Source organism: Melopsittacus undulatus, chromosome Z (assembly GCF_012275295.1).
Source record: "Melopsittacus undulatus isolate bMelUnd1 chromosome Z, bMelUnd1.mat.Z, whole genome shotgun sequence".
NCBI lineage: Eukaryota > Metazoa > Chordata > Aves > Psittaciformes > Psittaculidae > Melopsittacus > Melopsittacus undulatus.
The window spans coordinates 36,916,284-36,940,289 of NC_047557.1; the positions used below are offsets into that span (position 1 = coordinate 36,916,284).

Consider the following 24,006-nt stretch of genomic DNA (forward strand, 5'->3'; position numbering starts at 1 on the left):
CCTGCTGTGCACCTCCTCGTTGGCAGAGTATGAGAGACTGAAAAGTCCTTGACTTAGACTAAGCACTACCTACCTAGCAACAACTAAAACATCAGTGGGTGATCAACATTATTCTCATACTAAATCCAAAACACAGCATGGTACTCGGAAGAAAATTAACTATCCCAGATGAAACGAGGACAGAATCTTTATCAGGGAGTGTACTGGTAAGAAGAGGGGTAATGGTTTTAAGGGTGGTGAAGCACTGGAACAGGTTGCCCAGAGAACTTGTGGATGCCACATCCCTGAAAGCATTCAAGGCCAAGCTGGATGAGGCTTTCAGCAACCTGGTCTAGTGGAAGGTGTCCCTGACCCTGGCAGCAGTTTGGAACTGGATGATTTTTAAGGTTCCTTCCAACCCAAACCATTCTTTGATTCTATGATCTTTTGACAACACTCTTTTTTTACATTTCACATTGTAATGAGGGGGGGGAAAAATAGAAGTCAATAAATTTAGGATTAAAGTGCATAGTATATATGAATATCCAAGGGCCATGTCCTGGTTACTGAACAACTAATACACAAGGCATTACATAGAAATTCAGGAGAGGTACCCAAGACCGTTGGCACACCTCCTCCTGTCCATGTGCAGAGTCACTCAGAAGTTGGACTATTCAGTTAAGAAGAATTCTGTGGGGTTTTTAAATTATAATTAAAACAGGCTGTTTTCCTAACCTATCAGTATTCTTTGACTTGCAGTAGCAGCAGCCAGTTTTCATCATAAAAACAGATGAAGACTGTTGGGTAGAGTAGCCGCTGACATAGGTCAAGAGCATGGAAAATTACTGAAGGTACCATTTCAGAAACTATAGGGATCTAAAGTTGGATAAAAAGTCAGTGAATCTAGCAGTGCTAAGTGATGCATTCTTGTTGATTAAAAAAATGCTTCTTCAGCAAGGGTCAATGACAATCTAGAATCAAAGCAGTTGTCATAATTAAGCTACATGTTCTGAAAAAAAGCAAGATAAAAAAAGAAGCAGACATTAGGACAGGGTGGGGAGAGAAAAGCATAGGAGGAAAAAAGGGAGCAGAGAATGCTTGAAATTGCCTCTTAGGCCCAAAGAAACACATCTTGCACAACAGCAGGGCAAGCTACCACAGTCTCACCCATGGAACAAAGTTGAAATTCATGCACACTTTTCTACCTCATAGTTACAAAAAAGCCACTCAGTTCTGATACAGATTAAGTGGTTTCCACTTACTTTGCCACATCCAAGTAATCCATTATAGCACTATAGCCATATTTCTAAATCCATGAGGTTCAATGATCCCGAAACATATCTGTTTAATATCTTAATGAAAGTTAACATACCTGAAAACACCCTTTGCTTTTCTGATGCAGCTTCACAACCCCAGAGCTCAGAGGTCTTCATGAATATCACATAATCACAGAATCAGCTAAGTTGGAAAAGGCCTTTAAGATCATCAAGTCCAACCATTACTCCAGCACTGGCAAGATCACCAATAAACCATGTCACTGAGGGCCTCATTTATGCAGTTTTTGAATACTCCCAGGGACAGTGATTCCACCACTTCCCAAGGCAGCTTGTTCCAATGCTTGATCACCTTTTCTGTGAAGAAATTTTTCCTCATACACAACCTAAATCTCCCCTAGCGCAGCCTGAGGCTGTTACCTCCTGTTGTATCACTTGTTTGGGAAAAGAGACTGATCCCCACCTCACTACAACCTCCTTTCAGGTAGTTGCAGGGAGTGATAAGGTCCCCACTGAGCCTTCTCTTCTCCAGACTAAACACCTCCAGTTCCCTCAAGGGTTTCTCATCAGACTTGTTCTCCAGACCCTTCACCAGCCTTGTTGCCCTTTTCTGAATCTGCTCCAGCACCTCAAAATCTCTCTTGTAGTGAGGGGGCCAGAACTGAACACAGGATTCAAGGTGCAGCCTCACCAGTGCCCAGTACAGGGGGATTATCACTGTCCTGGCCCTGCTGGCCACACTATTTCTGATATAGGCCAGGATACCATTGGCCTTCTTGTCTGCCTGGGCACAAGCTGGCTCATGTTCAGCTCCATCAATCAGCACCCCCAGGTCCTTTTCTGCTGAGCAGCTTTCCAGCCACTGTTCCTAAGTCTGTAGCATTGCATGGGGTTGTTGTGACCCAAGTGCAGGACTCAGCACTTTGCCTTGTTGAACCTCATGCCACTGGCCACAGCCCTTTGATCCAGCCTCTGCAGAGCCTTCCTACCCTCCAGCAGATCAACACTCCTAGCAAACTTGGTGTTGTCCACAAATTTTTTTAAGGTGTGGTCAATCCCTTCATCCAGATAATCGGTGAAGATATCAAACAACACTGGCCCTGACACTTAGCCCTGAGGGACACCACTAGTGACCAGTAACCAGCTAGATGTGACCCATTTACCACCACTCACTGGGCTCAGCCATGCAGCCAGTTTCCAACCCAGTGAAGAGCACACCTGTCCAGGCCATGAGCAGCCAATTTCTCCAGAAGAGAACTGTGGGAGACAGTGTCAAAGGTTTTACTTAAGTGCAAATACACAATGTCCATCATCAGCCAGGCGGGTCACCTGTAGTAGAAGGAGATCAGTTTGGTCAAGCAGGACCTTCATGACCCCATGCTGACTGGACTTCATCCTTCCGTTGTCCCACACGTGCTTTATGATGTCACTTAGGATCATCTGCTCCGTGACCTTCCCCAGCACTAGGGACAGGCTGACAGGCCTGTAGTTCTCAGGGTCTTCCTTCCTGCCCTTTTTGTAGAGATGTGTCACACTGGCCAGCCTCCAGTCCTTTTGGACCTGTCCACTAGACCAGGACTGCTGATAGATGATGATGAGTGTCTTAGCAAGCTCCTCTGCCAGCTCATTCAGCACTCTTGGGTTAAACCCATCCAGCACCATTGACTTGTAGATGTTTAAGTGTCAATATGTATCAGCCTAAAACCATGCATGGCAACAAAGTCTTCTTCCTGTTTTAGGAGCAAGGCCATGGAGGAATAAGATGGGAGAGTAAAGGGCACAGCCCAGACAGAACTGTGGAGGCACAGTCACTGTTCCAGGGCAACTGCTGGGAAGGACAAGCATCACACTGAAATTCTGGAGAAGCTCAGCATGTCTGCTGCTGGCCAGGGCTCTTTTCCACTGGAAAACCAGGGAACAATTAAAGACAGAAAGACCCATATTTTCTTTCCTTTGAGAAGTCTGGATACATTTCATAGGTACAACTGTAGCAACTGCTGAGTGAATGTGGCCTTGGCCTCTGCCCAACCTCCCCTCTTGGTGTGCTGTACCACAGCAGACCACAGAGCACTTCAAAATTACAGCATGAACATCGCACAGCAGCTTTATGGCAGAGTTGAGAACAAGTTCCACTGAGCTTGGGCTCCTGCCTGGTGGCTTCCAGCAGCACCAACACCAGCTGTTGTAGCAAAGCATGTCTCAAGCAGTTGGGAAGTTTTCTCTTTCTGAGATCTGAAGTGCCCTAATCAGCTCAGATGCTTTGGTTCACCTTTTGAAATAGCCCAACCTTGGAAAAGTGAGGAAAAAATCTTTACTGCTCCTGCCTAAAAGCAGCTCTTATGTTTATACACTGCACTTTATCATTTATAGCCACAGGTCATTCAACTCAAGAGCTACAAGGCAACACAGTTTTAAAAAAGACCTAATTGATATGTCTGATTGATACATCACCTAAAGCTCTGCTTACATTGTTACAAACATTATTTTATCTAGTCTTGGGACAGTATAAACATCCAGAATTTCAAAACCACAACGTTTAGTACTAATATCACGCCAAATGCAAACTGGTATGTCGTAACTCTATCTAACTTAGGCCTAAAACTATCTTAATAAACTGAAAGGCTGATGCTAAATCCAGCATCCACTAGGGGATAAATATTTAAGCTTTCTAAACTTAATTAGCTTTGGAGTCTAACATCTGGCAGTTGAAATATCTTGGGGTTTATGTTTGTGTTACTGTAGCAATGATGATAGCTAAAAAAAAAAAAAACACCAAACCCAAAACCCAGAAAAAAAAAACAAAATAGTAGAAATTTCTGATGGATTCTTTTTCTTTCCTTAGGCTACTCCTACAACTCTTGCCATAAATCATTTAAGTCCTTCAGACATTCTCATATGCTAATTTAAAATGGCCTTCAATCATTTACTGAATGATTTCTTAGGAAGATAGATCTCTCCCATGGAGTCAAATTCAAATATCAAAAAAATTGTGTAATTCCAAAGGTGTGGATTCAGTCAAGGGTTTGCCATAGTTTCTATTGCCATAGATATCCACAGCAGTTTAGCAATCCACTGAGAATTACTGAGAGAGTAAAAGTATTCAATAATCAAATGATGCATAATATCGAGTAGTGGTACACTGGTCTTGCCAAAGCAAATGCTTCTCCTGCGTAGGGTCTTCACTGACCAAAACCTCTTGAAATTGTCCTCGTATAATACCACTGTTTTCTATAAAGAAACTACCACCTATTACTTGTGTATTTCCTGCACTTTTGCTTAACGGTGCTTTGCCAACAAAGAAATTTTTTACATAAATCTGTCATGGAAAAATTCAATTACAAAGCATACCCTAAGTACCAAATCACCATCAGCGAAATTTGATGCTATTAAAATACTGATTGTTGCAGCTCTTAAACATCATCACCACCCTCTAAATAATCTGCAAACAGTTACCTGTGAAAGACACATACAGGTAGTTAGAAAACACTGCAATCCAACCCCAAGGCAAATGAAAAAAAGACTGAAGATTCTTCTACATTCAGTGTGCTGAAGAAAAGCAAATGTTTTTTCAAATGAAGTACTATTCCCACACCTCACGAATCACTGACAGTGCTTCCAGCAGTGCCATATCTCTCAACTTCTGCAAGTCAGACTACATAAAAGCTGAGCTGATGCTTGACTAATGAACTTGCTGGTTACTGCTTTTATTTATTTTAAAGCCCTGTCTGAAACAAGAGCAACATCTCAATTTTGCAGCTCCCAGTTGGTCGCTATACATGTTCTAACCTTGGAAATGTGAAAGAACATTCATTTAGTTATGGATTAATTTCTCTGAGCTCATAATTCACAACACTCATCATATTATAAACTGCGTTATTTCCATGGCTATTGACCAATTTGGTGGCCTTCTATGACGGGGCAACAGAACTGATGGGGTAGAGCAATTGACGTCATCTATCTGGACTTGTGCAAAGCGTTTGACACTGTCCCACATGACATCCTTGTCTCTAAATTGCAGAGACATCAATTTGATAGGTGGACCACTCAGTGGGTAAAGAACTGGCTGGATGGCCACATGCAAAGAGTTCTGGTCAACGGTTCAATGTTCAGCTGGAGACCAGTAATGAGTGGTGTCCCTCAGGGATCGATGTTGGGACCGGTCTTGTTTAATATCTTTGTCGCTGACATGGACAATGGAATTGAGTGTGCCCTCAGCAAGTTTGCCAATGACACCAAGCTGTGTGGTTCTGTTGATACGCTAGAGGGAAGGAATGCCATTCAGAGGGACCTTGACACACTTGTGAGGTGGTCTGATGCCAACCTCATGAAGTTTAACCATGACAAGTGCAAGGTCCTACACCTGGGTCAGAGCAATCCCAGGCACAGCTAAAAGTTGGGGACAGAGGAGATTCAGGGCAGCCCTGTGGAGAAGGAATTGGGGGTGTTGGTTGATGAGAAAATGAACATGAGCCAGCTTCAGTGTGCACTCACAGCCCAGAAAGCCAACCGTATCCTGGGCTGCATCAAAAGAAGCGTGACCAGCAGGTCGAAGGAGGTGAACCTGCCCCTCTACTCTGCTCTCGTGAGACCTCACTTGCAATATTGTGTGCAGTTCTGGCCTCCTCAACATAGAAAGGACATGGTACTGTTAGAACAAGTCCAGAGGAGGGCCACGAGGATGATCAGGGGACTGGAGCACCTCCCATATGAAGACAGGCTGAGAAAGTTGGGGCTGTTCAGCCTGGAGAAGAGAAGGCTGCGTGGAGACCTCATAGCAGCCTTCCAGTATTTGAAGGGGCCCTACAGTGATGCTGGTGAGGGACTATTTATTAGGGACTGTAGTGATAGGACAAGGGGTAATGGGTTGAAACTTAAACAGCAGAGGTTTAGACTGGATATAAGGAAGAAAATCTTTACTGTGAGGGTGGTGAGGTACTGGAATGGGTTGCCCAGGGATGTTGTGAATGCTCCATCCCTGGTGGTGCTCAAGGCCAGGCTGGATGAAGCCTTGGGTGATATGGTTTAGTGTGAGGTGTCCCTGTCCATGGCAGGGGGTTTGGAACTAGATGGTCTTGAGGTCCTTTCCAACCCTAACTATTCTATGATTCTATGATTCTATTGCATATACTAAAGCTTTTCGCTCTCCCACCAGACCGCTTACATGAGGTTGCAGTGCGGTTTCTGCAGTCTTGCCAAAATTTCTGCTATCTATGTTTATGTAATTTGATAGCAATCTTTCTGAGCTATTTTTATTTTGTCTTCTGTAAGGATAAAAGGACTTTAAAATGACCTAATATAAATGTGATTCTTTATATGAATACTGGCTATGAATACTCTCTATATCAATAAAACCTTATTTTTCTTACCAAGACAATCTTCAAATATGCAAACACGTATCTTCAGAAATATAAAAACATAAGCTTTGTTTGATATAATCTGGGATGTGCTAGAAAATATGCCTGCTCTTGACAGGGAAGATATTTCAGGAACTTCAAAAAACTGTAACGGCTTGCACTAACCTTCCTGTAAGTACTATTACTATAGCTCTAATTGTCTTCCCAGTTCCTTTACCTGCTTATAGGAAGGACTGAAAGGCAAAACTGGACTTTGATGGATGAACAACATATATATTATCATCAGACAACAGCTTAAAAATGACCTGAATGCATTCCCACTATTTACCAGGACCATGTGGAAGTCAAAAGAGATGGTAAGAAATCTCAGACTCTCACAAAGGTAACAGTACTAAATTACTTAAATGCCTTATTCAGACTCATCAAAATGTATCTGGCTCATCAAATGACAAGCAAGTTTAACATACATCTGTGCTGAGCAGGGCTGCAAATATCACTGCTGGCTTCCTGCCTCCAAGGCAAGGGAAGCATGTGGACAGCAAAGACCAAAAAATCATGAAAAGAGGAGAAAAACAGACTCACAAGGAAGTTGTTCTAAGAGACATTTCTAGCTAAGGAAAGGGAAGTTTATGGGTGTTTAGGTCACAGTTGTGTCCAAACACATATGCTGGTCATCAGACTTCAACCTCACAGTGAGTGAATGTGAGTCTGCAGTGTGAAATGGCTAGAGGTCAAAGCTAGATAACCTCAGATGAAGCAAAAATAGAACATCTTAAAACTTTCTGGAAACTCTTCACTGCTGGCAGTGTTTTAATTAAAATAGAAAGATTTTTAAAAGATACACTCTGCTTCAAATAGAAATTAACTCTGGTGAGCCATAAAATATCTGGTCAAAGATAGTTTGACCACAGTGTTTCCTTTTGGTCTGACAGACTATGTGTCTACTAGCAACTGTATTTTGGAGACATAGTTCCTTAGGAACACCCTGGAAAAAAGAAAACAGTTTAGAATTCAGAAATTCTGGGTTTATTATACAATCACTAAAATTTATTATAACAGCTATGAATGAAACAGTGGATTGAGTCTAATTTTATAAACATACTTAAAAAAGAATTTTTTTTATTTGGATCCTTTACAAAAGCAAGGATAAAATTATATTCTGTCCTATGTAGTTATTTAGAACTTTCAGCATCACTGAAAGTGGCAGAGTTTACTCCCCCTCAAAAAAAGGGAAAAAACAATGTCAAACAATAATCTAGGTCAAACACAGCTTATGTAAGCAACAGTCAACACATCAATGGATATGACTGCTTTAAGTGGATTATAAAGAAAGGATTTAGAATTAGTGTTTTATTTCACTAAAATATTGCTTGTATTCATACCACACTCTGACATGAAGAGAAATATAATTCAACATAAAATACATAGTACTTGCTGTGCATTTGCCATTTGCAGCTTTTATTCAACTGCTATCATTGTCCCTGTTTCACAGGTAGGGAGTCAGAAGCATGAAAGGGTGAAGTATGATGAAGGCTACACACATTTGAGCAGCACAGCTATGAACAGGACATAGCTACTTGACACCTCTCTCAGTCATTAGAACTTGCAGGTCACAGGATGCTGAGGATCTGCTAGAGTGAGAACAGATTAGCCAAGGAAAACAAGTGGCTTTCCAGTGACATTGACTTTTTTAAATGATCCTAAAAGAACGGAGTTTGTTATGCACAAAATGTTGGTTGGGGGAGATTCTTTTCCTTTGTTTTGGGAAGGGGCGTATTTCTACCTCCCTGCCCCTGCCTTTAATTAGTGATGACATTAATAATGCTGTATATGACAAATTATCTATGTGTATCATGACTTCTTGCTGTTCACTATTTGTAATAGCTGGGCAAGATAACAACTGCTAGCATTAAACCTGATTGTCTTGCCTGTCAGAAGCAGTCAGACAGATGCATTAAAGTGTTGATGCATTACATCAGGAACATACATCGCTGCCAGAAAGTTTTTCAAATGCAAGGGGGGGACTGGGGAGGTGGTGGAAAGACCTTTAATCTATTTTTCGATTAATATCCTGCATTAAACCCAGTACGATCAGTATCAGATAAAGCTGGATCTCCTCAGGAAATGGTGTGTAGAGGCTGCTCTGTCACATTCCTAGACAGTCTGCTCTCAGATGCTCCTTTCCAAAATGTGTTTTCTTTCAATCTCCCTCTCTCTCTTTGCTGATATTCTGGCATTCAGCCCTGCAAGATCAGCTTCTTCCAGAATAGTGCATATTTCCCTGGTTCAAAACTAGGATCTTTATACTTCTTCCTCTTTTGACTCCTTCTGATATCCAGCAATTTTACTACCCAGTAGCTATCACTCTGCCACTAGCAATGTAAAGTGACTCCAGTGACAGCAAAAGCACACTTTTCTGAGGCCATTGCAGCCATCAGAGCTCCTGACTTCCCTGGCAAGCTCTTAGAACACAGAACAGAAATAAAAAACACTAGTTCTCCTTAACATTTTTTAACCATTTAGTAACTCTATTATTTTTCACCTATAAACCCACTTTGCTGCTAAAATACACAGGAGCATGTACTGCTTTACTGGAACTGTAAAGAAGCTCAAAAGTTATTAACACCTACTAGCATCCATGGACCGAAGACTGTCAAGCAGTTTCTTCTGCTTTTATAAGTTTATAACTGCTATGATATGTCATATTTATGGCTTTAAATTTCCCACACATAGATTCACCTAAAGAGCTTTTATCATCATTAAGGCTGAGCAAAGTCCTTTAGCAGTTCCTGAATTGTAATGTAACACCCTTTCCCTTTTTAAGATGAAATTGATTTTCCCTGTTGGTTGTTTTTGTTTTGTTTTTTTTTAGCATAGCATTTGCATTTACAAAATAAAGCTGCACAAGCTTATGTGATCTGGCTGCACATAGACTGTATGTCCCTCATTAATGGTCTCACTTCAAATGAGGATGAGCACTCCTAGCTTGCACAGGGAGAGCCAACCAGGCAGATGTGCCACTAAGCAAGGAAAGAACAGCCATGTGTTTAGAAATTCTGACAGAGAGATGCTCGGAAAATCTTACCTCAGAATAGAGGGATTTTTGAAAGCATTTAGCTAACACAAGGTACACAAGATGAGCCCAATGAGGGCTAATTAAGTCAGCTACACAGCATGCTGTGTATACCTTTCACGCTCTCAGCAAAATTGGCTGTGACCTCCACTAGTCCTTGCTCAAATCAATTTCCAGCTGAAAACTCCCATAGCATGCTGGAGTGCATGCTACCCAAATAATTTCTCCAACATTTACCTCAATAGTTGTGATGCAGAAGTGCCCTCTCATGACACAATGGATGGACAGAGGATTTTTCCTCCTTGCTTTTGTTATTTCATTAATGTACAGTCAACAAAGTAAACTCTGGATTTAGGATATCCAGAAATGTTCAAATAATTACAGAATATAACGCAGGACTCAAACCACTTATTCACAGATTATATATATCCTAAGTAATTTTATTTTCTAAAGTCAAATATCAAATGCTAAAATCAATGCTAAATTTGCAGTTAGCTCTAGTAAAACATTTTTCTGAATTTGTCTATCGCTGGGATTAGCACTGCAGTTCCAGGAAAGCTAAAAAAACCCCTGTGAGTACTATCACAGATGAACAGGTCAAATTTAGTTTTAAAGTTATCAAAATACATTTTTGTGTCAAGATTCCACTAGTGACAGTGAAAACTGCACAAAAAATGCACAGAACTCCTTTCCCCAGTTTGCCCTCAAATTCAAGAAATTTAAGAGGTATGTCACATTTTGAATCTTATATTGAGAATATCACACTGTACAGTACTTTCAGAGCAAAACACCCTGAAGGGTGTTTTCCTCTCCATTATTCCTAAAGAACATTTCTATGTGTTTTTGAAGATTCCTAAACAAATTTTCTGAAACAAGATCTAAACTACAGTCATCAATATCGCCACTGATGCTAACCTCTACTTGACATGTTTACTAGAAAGAGAATGTATTTTAACTGCAGAACACATGCTATGAAGCAAGAATCAAGGAGTCTTGTTGGCATGAGCCCCTGTTCATCAAGTGCAAAGAGGTAAAAGAACATGATTTCTCAAAAGAAAAATCCCCCATGTATTCAAAGCTTTGAGCTAAAATCCAGCTTTTTTTTAAGACTTAGTCTGTTCAAGATACATCTTACTCTGCAAAATTCAGTTGTTTTGGTTTTGTTGGTTTTTTTCTTCCCTCTTGATAGAGGAAAAAAGACCCTGCAAAGACCCACGCCGTTGCACATATATAATCTTTTGCTTTTGCCTCTCCAAAATCAGAAGGCTCCAAATACACCAAAACCAAAAGGCCAATGAAATCTGCCTCATTTTGAATATTTTTGTCTCAGAAGATTTTAGCTACTTCTCTGAGAGATGACTGAGTCCTTGCCTGCTTCTTCAGAGTCAGCCAGCATCCTTCCCTCCTTGACCATAAAGTACAGAGACGATACAAGCAGCTCTACCATAATCCCTATAAACTGTTGAGTGCTGTAACAGGATATTTGACAGCTGGTTTGACACTGGGCTTCTGTGACATACTTGATAAATAATAACTTGATAAAAATGGTGAGGCAATGAAGTTTTTCACAGCATACTACTGGAAAAAGTCTTGACCCAATTCCCTGCCATCCTGTGGTCTTTCAATTTCCCTGCCCATCTCATTACCAGCTTAACAAAATAACGATATGAAAACATCAAGAGAATGCAATCCTGCTGAATAATGCTTTTTTCATTCCTCAAACCATTTGCTACACTAATTAGGAAGCGAGCCAGTCAAAACCTCTCAACTAATCTCCAGTTCTTGCCCAAAAGTTAACAGTGAGATTGGCATTGCCAAGGAGTTCTGTAAAATGACCTGGCAACCAGAAAATTGGAATGTTCTGAAATCTAGTATTTCTTCATAAGGCACACGCAATTAGTGATACTGAGGAGACAAAAACCCTTTGAGGCAGGTGCTAAGAACTGGGATAACTATGATGAAAGGGAAATGTAAGTGTATGTAATCAAACACAGTGATTTATTTCAAGAAACACTTCCTTATTCCCCAACAGTAGACATTTTTCTTTTCTAAAATTATATTACATTGAACTCTTACTGGCCATTTTTCTGGTTTTAGTATAAAACATCAAAAGGTAATTCCTTTTAGAAAGAAGCTTTAGTGATTTATTTTTTGAGGGTTTCTTTAATTACTAATAGAAAAGTCAGCTATCTCATTAATATAGTAATAGAATTAGACATCAACAAAGCTTTTAGTCTTCACAAATAAACCTCAGTTCTATTAGTTACAATTAATTTCATTAAATATTTCTACCTAGCATAGATAAATGAAGGCAAATTACCATTATATGACAAAATTTGCTGACTGATGAGCTGTTACCTCCTGTTACAGCGGCACTGGGTTTGGCCAGTACAGTACAAGGAGAAGGTCACATATATTCATGTGATACTGTCTGAACATGCTGTGGATTAAGCATTCATTTTTAGATTACAGTCAGCCAAGGTTCAGCTTTGAGTTGGTTTCATATCATCCACAAATCACACACTGTTTCATATGCTAAAAAGTAACAGCAGATTTTAGGTTGCTATTCTTCAGAACTATTGGGCTTTTCAAGTGTTTCAGGTATCGTGTTGGTGCAGACAAGGGAGAAACCTGCTACAAAACGTGGTCCCAGTTCCACTCCATTATTGTTTTGCTCATCTGGCTTTCTCACTGCGGTTTTCATCTACGTCCAGGTATATTGCAAACTGCAGTCTAGTCCATATTTAGTCACAAATGAAAATAAGTCTGATGCAGTCTCAGCATGGTAAAATTATTCTCGATTCCTGCTGAAGCAACACAAAATTTCCAGGAACTTTTGCTGATGGAAAATGTATTTTAAGCATCAGGCATCCCTGTACATACCAATTTCAATCACTATCAAGCAAACAAAACCAACCAACGAATTTGTGAGAACTTTACAACACCATGACAAGCCGTTGCAACAACACTAATTACTGCAGAGTCTAAAGCAGTTGTCAGTGAACAGCAGCTTTGCACCTCAAAAAGCCCTGAAAACAGATCCAAACTGTAGGACTATTTGCTTATATTTACATGAAACTTTTTAGTACTTGTGAGGCAGGTGCTAAAGGGAGACATTGCTATGCCCTCTCACACACTGTGATTCAGTTCATGTTCTAACTCACCCAGCAACAGACTCCTTGGAAATAGCAAGTCTTTTTCTTGCTGTTAACTAAGCTAAGGATGGAAGGATTGCTCATGTAAAAGCTTTCTGAGGCAATTAAGGAAGTGGTCCACAGTGGTAAATGTTGTACTACTTCATAACTAACTCAAACCTCCAAACTCTGAACATGGAAACAGCATGACAGTTCCTATTATTTTGCAAACAAGTAGAGCAGTATTGATTCTTTGTCCTCTGAGTGCTTGTACAGATTACGGCTACCCAGGCAGACAGCAGTAACTCACCTGGTCCCAGTGTTTAACTGTTGTGTCATTCTCTTTGGCTAACAAAATCTTTTTGTTCATTAATGAGGTTTAACAACTTAACACTTACTATTGCCAAAATGAAACACAACCTTATCCAAAAAAACATTCTCATCTGAATTTCTCTCAGTTCAAAGTCCATGATGCTGGCCTTTAAAAGCCCAGGGTTTTACTAACGTAATAACATTCTTTATTCCTGCTGAATTTCGTGCCCCTACATTAAATCCAAATTGTTCAAACCTTTACTTTCTCCTTACTCAATCTCATATGGCAATTGTGGAACATTTAAATTCGTAATAATTGGAAAACACAATTTGATGATGATATTTTTAGCATTGAAAACTTTAACCCTCATCTCTATTTGCAATGAACAGTCTGATCCAGAGTGATAGAAATTACTGTTTGCCAAAGGCATGCTCCAAAAGCCATGGCATACTCTTTGCCAAAGCAAGACCATCACCTTGTGGTGAAATGCATCTTTTCCCCTACTCCTTTGACAACTATCTCCCATATCAACCCAGGATACTGTCTGGCAATATGAACTGGTGTAACTACACAGCAATATGATGAAATTGTACTTATGATGCTGCAGTTCTGCTCCCCTTTGCACTCTCATAAAAATCCACAACATGGTACTAGTAGGGACAGAATTCTGGCATTACGTTCTCCAAAGAAAGCCCAGATCATCTGGTGTTGTCTCATCAAAAGTATGCTTACAGCGGTTTACATGCTGCTACCAGAAGTTCCATTCAGCTTGTTATAGGAAAAATAAGAATTCCCTCCCTCCTCCTCCTACCATGGTACTATCATTTTTCTAACACCAGGTCACACAGATCTGCTCTGTGTGTGGTTAGGTGAGGCTGGGGAAGATGTAAATGTCTGGAGTAATGTTTCCTTAGGTATCCTGATTCTGGAGCAGAGGTGACAAAGTCTTGAGTAAAATCCTGCTCAAGCACGGTATGTTGCTGAAATTTGGTATTTCTTATTTCAGTGGGAGACTGGAAATCTTTCAGTTTCTTAAAGGTAAGTGAATCAGGAGTTCAAACCACAAATAAACCTGCCTTAAATTAATTAAAATTTTAAAAAGATGAGATGTCATCTTAGCTGAAATTGATAAACACTAATGCTGCAAATGTTTTCCCTGTTAGCAAATATGACACTTTAGAGAAACATGTATTATTAATTTTAAATTTTTGAGCACTGCTGGGGGTCACATGTCTTTTTCAGATTTCCACTGTGATGCTAAGCACTGGGGACCTCATAAGCAAAATGGAGCAAACTCTAGTTTGTGTGTACCTCAATTTCAATATATATTATCAATATTAAAGATCCATTTTATTACCTTAAGAACTGTGTTCTTCTAGGATTATTGCTTTGCCATTTATGCTACTTGATTTTGTGAGGTATTTTTCACCATATGAGTCACAAATTTCATTATCACAACCCTTGACTACAAACTCTTCATTTCATGTAACAGTGCAGTATAAAATGACAGCTTTCTCATTTATACTGTCCATTTAATGTCTGTGTATTATTGTCACGTGTAGGCGCTTTGACATTGATATTTCATTGGAACTGCAATCTCTTCAGTGATAGAAAAACTCCACTCAATTTTCCCTACACTTTGTATTGATGTAAAGTCTGAGGTAGCAATTGCTCTTCACAGATCTTTCTATTTTGTGACCTTCATTTCACTGCAGCAAACTCAGAAGTGCACCACAGCTCTTTATTCCCACCCCTGGAAATGCTGTAGTAGTCTGATTTCAACAGAGGGCCTACTTAATAGCTGAATTAGAGCTTCATGATATCTTCCACCTATGGAATGATTCTGTCCATCTCCTCCCTTGTTCTTGACTCCTGCTCCCATTGTTTCATGCATTGCAGTGTCACCAAAATTACTCTGCTGAGGAAATTCTATTAATCTAAAAAAGGCTCTTAATTCATTATACAGTGCTTTCATCAACCTCTGCCAAAGGCCAACCACAAGCAGTACACCAGCTGGAGAGACCAGAAACCCCTGTAACAGATTTAATTCAACACTTAGCTTTGACGCATAGTACTAATCTCTGCTTAGAATCTACAAACTTCTTTTACTTCTTTGTTTTTTCCTATCAATAAAAATGAAACACCAAGTACGGACCTAGAAGAGAGGCTGTGAACAAAGCTATGTTTTGAATTTTCTACAAGAGATTCTATGTTACGGACATTTGGCTTCTCTTCCTCTAACTACACGTTTCCTCATTAAAAGACCAACATGTAGCACTGGCAGGCAAGGATGTGAATGAGAATGGACAAAATTGTGTTACACTGTATATCCTTTATCTTTTAATCTAAATACAGAGAGTAATGTTTGGTTAATGCTGAGAAAATTGTCAAAATGTGTAATCCATATGTCTTCAGTATATATTTCCTGTTTGATCTATTCATATGGTTTATAACAACATCAAGAGACTCTTCCAGAAGAAAAAAAATCAAAGATCTTCAAAGCAATTCATTAACTGAAATCCACAATAGCAAGATTTTATATTACCTATATAGCTTTCCCTGTGCATTCACACAGTGAAATCAAACACTATCCACACAAGTAGTTTAGAAATACCAGATTTCATAATGATTCTTCCGTTATAAGCAGGTTATTTACATAATGAATTACCACTAATAAAAATCTCATTATTTAAAATTTCATAAAGAGGCATATCAGTGATGCATATCTGAAGCAAGCCCAGAATAAGTTAATTGTGCGTGCATGTCACACAGAGTAGATTTTAAGCATTAAGTAAACTACCATTAAACAATTTGGAAAGTACATAAATCTGTGTTCCTCTGTTCACAAATACACATGCCATCTAATTCGCTGCAAATACTGGCATTAGATACAGTCACACTCATAAATATAATAGATATAGTACTGTACCTTTAAAATTCCCAAAGCCATGCAATGTGCCTTATTTAAATGAAACCTTTTTATCAAAAAAAGGTCCAGCTTACATAACACAATTAAATTTCCTGTCTGCTTCAATAATCATTAAATATTACCCACTCTGAGGACAAACTGGCCTTTATTCTACAAATATTTGTCCATATATTGATATGTCTGCAGCCACACAAGAATTCCTAAGCTCATGTCCAGCAGAGTAGTCACAAAGTCAATCACAAACACTTTCGGCAGATCTAGGTACTAGACTGTCGGTTTCTCTTTGGGTATAGAATTATTAACAGGGTTGAGTACACTGCACAACCCCCACCAGAGCTTCTCAATATTAAGGTGGTATTTAACAATGATTCACAAATTCTGCATCAGCAGCAGCACAGACTGGGGACAAGATCTAAATGGTGTAATATGGAAAGCATTCGAAAATAAATGATAGCCCTGATTTTCTGCTGTGTTCTGCCCTAGAGCCTCTCACAATTCTGGCCAACGTAGTCTGGGCTGGGTGCCAGAGGTGCAGGAGGGGTGTCTGGAAGCTGGGTGTAAAGTACATGCATGTGAACTGGTGCATTTGTGTGTAAATCACTCTACCTCTGTGTATTCCAGAAAACAGTGTAGACTGATGTGGATTGAACACTTCCCCTTCCTTTTGCAGTATCAGCTATTCTAAGTGCAGTGCTTCTGGTTAGAAGGGGGGTCTTCGCACTTGCGGGAACAGAGATTTGGGCCCTCATAATTTAATCCCCAAAACATATTGCTCAGCAGAGCTGCTCATGCTCTTAAAAGGTTAAGCAGTTCAGCCCTATCAACACAGGGGCAAACATGCTTTGCGGGCCTTTCCCTAGTCTTGTCCTATTCTCAAGAGGAACTTCAGTCCTAAATACAGCTTTCCAGACTGCAATGCTCAGCTTCTATACTGTGCATCTACAGTATCCGAACTGTCTTTTACTGACAACTCTTACTTCTCATATAATATTTTTCAAGTAAAACCTGTCAAATCCTTCACAGACAGCAGTCATCAACCAAGAACTCAAAAAAAACTTGATTCAGTTATCATCACCGAAAAACACTAGGGACATGGGGGCTTGCTGGGGAAACTGGGTTTCATAAACAGCATAAAAAAGCTAATGTGATCTTCTCCAAACATTCTTTCTAAAAGAAAACGAGAAGCAATCCAATCCAACAGTCAGTGATAAAGCTTCTAACCACTGAAATTAAAGGATTAAAACAAAAGTGTGTCTTGGGTACAGAAACAAGACAATATTATACTTACCTACAAATCAGTAACTAAATTATGTTGACGGTATAGTATATACTCCAAAGATATGATACCATTTCTCAAACAGTTCTTAAAATGATGATTGACAGGAACTACCAAAAGGACCACAGAAGAAAGCGTTCTAATGGTAATCCCTCTTACATCAATTCCAGAGGAAGAGCAGAAAATGGCAAGAGAAACTTTCCTCTGAACATTGTACTATCCCACACAGCTCACCTTCATTCTGAAAGATGGTTGATTTACAGAAGATCTGCAGACATGAGTGTTACATGTGTGGTTTTGCAGAGAAGCACAGCACAGTGATTACTGCATTAACACAATTCCTGTACTCCTCCATGAATAATCCTGGACCTTATGTTCCAAGAATAGCACAAACTGAATAGCGTGGTACTGTCTTTACTTTGTTTTAATAACAAGCAGAACCCTAGTGAACAGATAGTGTGTCAGTTCTTGTAATGCTATATGCCATTCAGGTGAACATCCTCTGGTATGATATTTCATATAAAAAATGCAAAGGCTTTTGCGTCAAACACATATGTAGATTTTCTTACCTTTGGTTCCATTGAAATGAAGCTGTGGGTACCTCTACTTGAGAGAACTGACCTTTTAATTGTTTTACTATGGTAGAAGTGGTAGTAATCTTTCAGTGTTCCAATCTGTAAGGGGAGAAAAGAAAAAAAGAGAGGGAGATTTAATTTATGAAAACCAGCTTTCTGCTGTTCATTTCAAGTCTATAAATTATGTAATTTCCTGTGTGCTGAAATGTTACTTGAACCCACTGATCATCTTTCAAAAGAAGGACATATGATATGAAATGGATGGAGTGTCCTTGAGGCAGTAACTGCATAACCAAAGATTATAATGGAGCTGCTTAGCCTCTCTGTATCTACCTTTTTAATGTTTAATTTATATGCAGTACTTTAAGTAATTCTGTATCAGTCTATAACCAAACTGTCTTCAAATGGCAAGTATAAAAAATCATCAAATGGCTATATGGTTATTAAAAAGCATTCCATCTAGTTTGCTTAAGGAAATGTACTGTAAAATACACTAGATTTGGTTATTTATATAATTAAATTATAAAAAGGATGTTCACAGCATCAGACTATACAACAGGAATAGATTTCACTTTCTGCCAAATGTGGGCAAGAAAGAAATAGAAGAAAAATGGAAATGGTAACTTCACAGCATACTATCTAAGTCAAAGTACAGAATCAATTCATGCAAAATTGCAAAATTCACAACAGTACAATAAAAATACTCCTTGTCCATCCCATCAGTAAACAGCAGACACATAAATATTCAACTTAAACAGCCTTCACAATTTGACAAAGAAATTTTAATCTCCTGAGTCACTAATACCTAAACATCCATAACCTGAAACTTCAGTTTCACATAACCTGAAACTTCAGTTTCACAAACCTCTAAGGAAACATTCAGCCTCCTTGTCTTTAGGAGAATTTCTCTCCACCCTACTTGAAATTTGACTTTATTTTGCACTGATGTGCTAGTTTTGGCTGGGCTAAGAGTTAACATTCCTCATAGTAGCTGGTATGGATTATGTTTTGGATCTGTGCTGCAAATAGTGCTGATAGCACAGGGATGTTTTAGTTATTGCTGCACAGTGTGACACAGGCCTTTTCTGCTCCTCATGTCACACCACCAGCAAGGAGGCTCGGGGTGCAGGAGAAACTGGGAGGGGACACAGCCAGGACAGCTGACTCCAACTGACCAGAGGGATATCCCACACCATATGGCATCATGATCAGCATATAAACCTGGGGAAAGAAGAAAGGGGAGGACATTTGGAATGATGGTGTTTGTCTTCCCAAGTAACTATTACATGTGATGCAGCCCCATTTTCGTGGAGATGGCTCAACACCTGCCTGGCCATGGGAAGTGGTGAATGAACTCGCTGGTTTGCTTTGTTTGTGCACAGTTTTGCTTTCCCTAATAAACTGTCTTTATCTCAACTCGTGAGTTTCCTCACTTTTACCCTTCTGATTAGAGAATCCTCTTGCGAGGGGCGTGACCAAGTGGCTCTTTAGTTGCTAGCTGGGATTAAACCATGACAACTGCAAATTTTGTAAGATACACAATAATTTAAAGCTCCTTAACAATGAGCAAAAAGAGGGGTAATTAAGCTTACTGCTATTTCAAGTCAAAACTCAAAGTAACCTCAGGAAACAGGCCTGATTTTGCAAATAATCTCAATGACATCACCAGAAAGGACGGATCAACAATCAAAAACTCTAATCTTTTAAAACCCTGAAGTATTCTAAAATATTAATCCCAGTCTATGCAGTTGATCCATCAATATCTTCCCTTCAGGAAGAACTACTTGTCTTTATTTTAAGTCAAATACCAAAACATTCAGTTAGATGAGTTGGTTTATTATAAATTAAACAGGATTTGATTTGACTAAGATTAATTAAAGTATATTAGTACTGCCATAATAATTTTCATGCTGCCTTCTCTTTAAAAGACAACTCCAGCTGAAGTGGTGCAACTCTGTCCTTTGGATGAGCACGTTCTCACATCTCCACATGCACGCTCATGAAGAAACCAGAAACACGTATGGGGAAATCTTCTTTGGACACCTCAAAAAGCTGCAGCACCCTGGGCCTTCAGGGGAGTCCCTACTGACTGCAAGCTAACCAGTGTTATTCCAACCCATCAAAAGTGCATGAGGGAAGACCCAGCAAACAACAGACGACCAGTCTAACCTCAGTTCCTGGAAAAATTATGAAGATCATAACAGGTGCTATTGAAATTTATTTAAAGAATAATACAACCATCAGGCACAGACAACATGGGTTCAGAAAGGAAAACACCCTTCTATGATAAGGTCACTTGCCAAATTGATGAAGGGCAGGCAATGGATGTAGTTCTTTGGATTTTAGTGAAGTTTTGATACTGTCCCTCACAGAATCCTTCTGGACATATTGTCCAGCTGTGGGATGAGCAGGTTCACAGCATGCTGGCTGATGAACTGGATGAATGACAGGGTTCAAAGGTTTGTAGTGAATACGGCTGCATCTGTCTGGCAGCTGGTCACCAGCAGTGTTCCTCAGGGCTCAGTTCTAGGCCCAGTTCTGTTTGATATATTTGTCAGTGATTTGGAGGCTTGAGTCTGATGTACCACTAGTAAGTTTGCTGGTGATACTAAACTGGGAGGTGCTACTGACTCCCTTGAGGGACAAGAGGCTTTGCAGAGGGATCTGAATAGACTGGAGCACTGGGCAGTGATTAACGAGATAAAATGTAACAAATCAAAATGCTGTATTTTGCACCTAGGACAAAGTAACACCAGACACAAGTATAAACTGGCAGAGGAGCAGCTGGAGAAAAGCTCTGCAGAAAGAGCTCTGGGGGTGCTGGTTGACACTGACCAAACTGTGAGTCAGTGGTGTGCCCTGGCAGCCAAGAGAGCAAACTGCAACATGGGGTGCATTAAACACAGCAGAATGAGCTGGTCAAAGGAGATGATTACCCTGCTGTATTTAACGTTGTGTAGCCTCACCTTGAGTGCTGTGTGCAGCTCTGGGCCCACAGTTTAAGAAGGATGTGAAGATCCTTGAATGCAGGCCGAGGAAGGCAACAAAGCTGGTGGAAGGGCTGGAAGGCACGTCCTGTGAGGAGCAGCCAAGGGCTCCGGCCTTGTCTGGTTTGGAGGAAAGGAGACTGAGGGATGAGCTCATTGCTCCCTACAGCTTCCTGAGGAGGGAAGTGCAGAGGGGGGTGCTCATCCCTTCTTCCTGCAATCCAGTAACAGGATGTGTGGGAATGGCTCAGAGCTGCACCTCAGGAGATTTAGACTGGACACTGGGAAACATTTTTTCACTGAGAGGGAAATCTCAAGCACTGTAGCAAGCTTCCTACAGAGGTCGTTGATGCCCTGAGCCTGTCAGTTTTTAAGAGGAATTTGCACAATGCCCTCAGTTACAGGCTTTAACTTTTGTGGGCCCTGGCGTGGTCAAGCAGTTGGACTAGATGCTGTAGGTCCCTTCCAACTGAAATAGCCCATTCTATTCTATTGCATCACTTTTGTCTACATTCACTAGAGTTTATTATCAATTAACAGCCTGTAGCATATTGAATGTCCATTAGCATCAGACTACTATTACTCCATTTTTTAATTACTATTATTTATATGAGACACTTAAATCTAGTGTCAGGGTTAGCACCAGTACAAGTGATGGCATACTTCCCTGAGACAAAGGGGTGTAATCAATCACTTCCTGGACATTTCCTGGACTAATCACTAACCTCAAACAGGATTGATGTGCTAACTACGTAAAGTGATGCTACTCTTGCTCTTTAAATCCTCAGAGACCAGTAAAATGTATATTCACCATACCAGAGTATTCTACAAAGGTTACAGACCTCTTATGGACCTTCCTGTCTTTAGGGTGAATTAAAAACCTACTGCTCTGTGTGCATGTGTGTGTGTGTACACAAGTACACATAACTGAAAAGACACAGCTCAAGCAGGTAACTGTATTTTACCACTGCACAGAATTGCGTATGTAGGAAGGTCATAGTTTAGGAAAATAAACATCCAGGTTTGTCCTACACAGATCTCAATATCACCCACTTCTTAGTGATTTGTACTAGTTTGAGGATTTTAATTATTTGTTTATTTACTGAAGATAAACTCTACCTGACCCCTCTGAGGGCATCCGAAACAAGAGATGACCTAGTTGCAGTCCTGGAGGTCCTACAGTTTAGCAGCATTAGCTACTCACAGAACAGGCAGGAGGGATATGCATGCTCCACCTTCCAGGCAAAGGGGAACAACCTGAGGTTTCATAATGCTTGACAGCTGTACTCCCTCTGAGACCCTGGGCTGAGGAGAATTAAGCCCTTTCAAATGGAATTTAATTCATATTCACTAACTGCCAGTGCCTCTCACAGTAAAGTAACACCAGCATTATTAAAAATTTTATTGCACTCTTTTCCTTCAATGGGAATTTACTTGGACCTTCCAAATCCTTGGACCACTTGAAGAAGGGTTAAACCACATAAATACAGCAGAATATAACTTATCATTATAGATGCTCTTGTTAAATTGTTTTTTATACTTATAACTACCAGGTGTCAGTGGCATTTTCTCAGAGCAAAAGCAATGCAAAAACAGAAACACCAGAATGCAGAGCTAACTACCTTAGAGACTGATGGATATTTAACTGTTTTATTCTTGGGAATTCTTTGTAAACTCCGTTTTGACCCAGAGGACCTGATTTCTTTAAAAAGAAATGGAGAAACATTCCTGAGAAATTGCTTAGTCAAAAGTGTTGAGAATAGCTGGTGTAGGGAGAGGAGATTTACTCTCTTTAGAAGTAATCCTCATTACTGATAACCTTAAATGGCTATATTCAAACGTTTTAATAGTACAGTATCATGCTTATTCAGGGGTATAATTCCTGGAAACATCCAAGGATATACTCCAGGAAATAATTCCTGGAAGTAAGAATCTTACCATATCACAGTGGAACCCCAGAAAAACAAAGCACATCTACATATTTACATTAACTTTATATTTATTTGGTCTTAGTTTCTGTTTAAAATTGACAAAATCTGTCGATTTTAGTGATAACATGAAACAAGCACCAAACTTTCTAGGCTTGTTCTTGGAAAATATTTCTTCCACATGCAGTTTTATAGTATAAGGCAGTATTAAATTAATTTAGGACATAATTACTGAATGAATTCATCTACATCTGCATTGTGTCCTTATAAACTCTACAAGAAAATTCAAATGCTTAGGTTGCCTGGTAAAAAATACATTAATATATATATATATGATAACAAAATTAACGTATACAACCAAACTCTGAAATTACAACTGGAACGTAAATGTGGCTGAACATGAGCAGGCAAGGATCCCAAGGGAAGCCTGCCTAACAGTTTCTTATCTAGTAAAGAATCATCTAGACATCTGGCTGCAAAATACACTTCTCCCAGTGGGCTGAATGGAAAACAATATACTGTTGTGTCAGTGAATCGGTGAATATATTGTAAGGGTCCCTGCTTCTTCAGTCTTTAATGACTTAGATCCCAAATGGATTGTGAAAGGAATGCAGTTCAGAACCAAATCTGCTTCTGAGCTCTATATAATGCACTAGAAGAGCCAAAGAAGCAGAGATTTGCTATCCCTGTGCAAACCTGTAACACAAACCACTATCAACAGGTACAGCAAAGTATTTCACATACTTTGAAGTAGCTGAAGTCTAATTCTTCACTTTCAGAATTGGAACAAACTTCCAAAGTGCTGAAGTCCTTGACAGAATACCAAAAACAGAGAAATGAAGAAAGCTCAGCAGGTTTACTATCACCATCATAGTGACATAATTGTCAACCATGTCTCATAGTGACAAAATTACTTCAACTGTATTTCAAATTTTAAAATGTTAAAAATGTCAACACATTATACACAGCACACAGAAAGGGATGTTTCAGTGCAAAAATGAAATTATTTTCATCTGAAAAGCTTGAAACAGAATATATTGGTATTACCAGAGCTTTCTTAAATGCCAGTGCAACCAACCTAGTATCACAAAGCATTTTGACAAAATGAAATGTTGACACAGATTAGCACACTGCTTATATTTATGTCCTACTCCATAATGCACATGAAGGAGGTGAGATCAGAG

At 39.7% G+C, this 24,006-nt stretch overlaps 1 protein-coding gene across 2 annotated transcripts in view; it reads right to left on the reverse strand.

The window, feature by feature from the left end:
• Window positions 1–24,006, reverse strand: part of PCSK5 (proprotein convertase subtilisin/kexin type 5) — a 261,360-nt gene that overhangs the window by 214,412 nt on the left and 22,942 nt on the right. For both annotated transcript variants that reach the window (XM_034072696.1, XM_034072697.1), the window contains exon 2: window positions 17,902–18,006. In XM_034072696.1, the coding sequence (XP_033928587.1) occupies window positions 17,902–18,006 (105 nt within the window). The remainder of the gene's footprint in view (window positions 1–17,901; window positions 18,007–24,006) is intronic.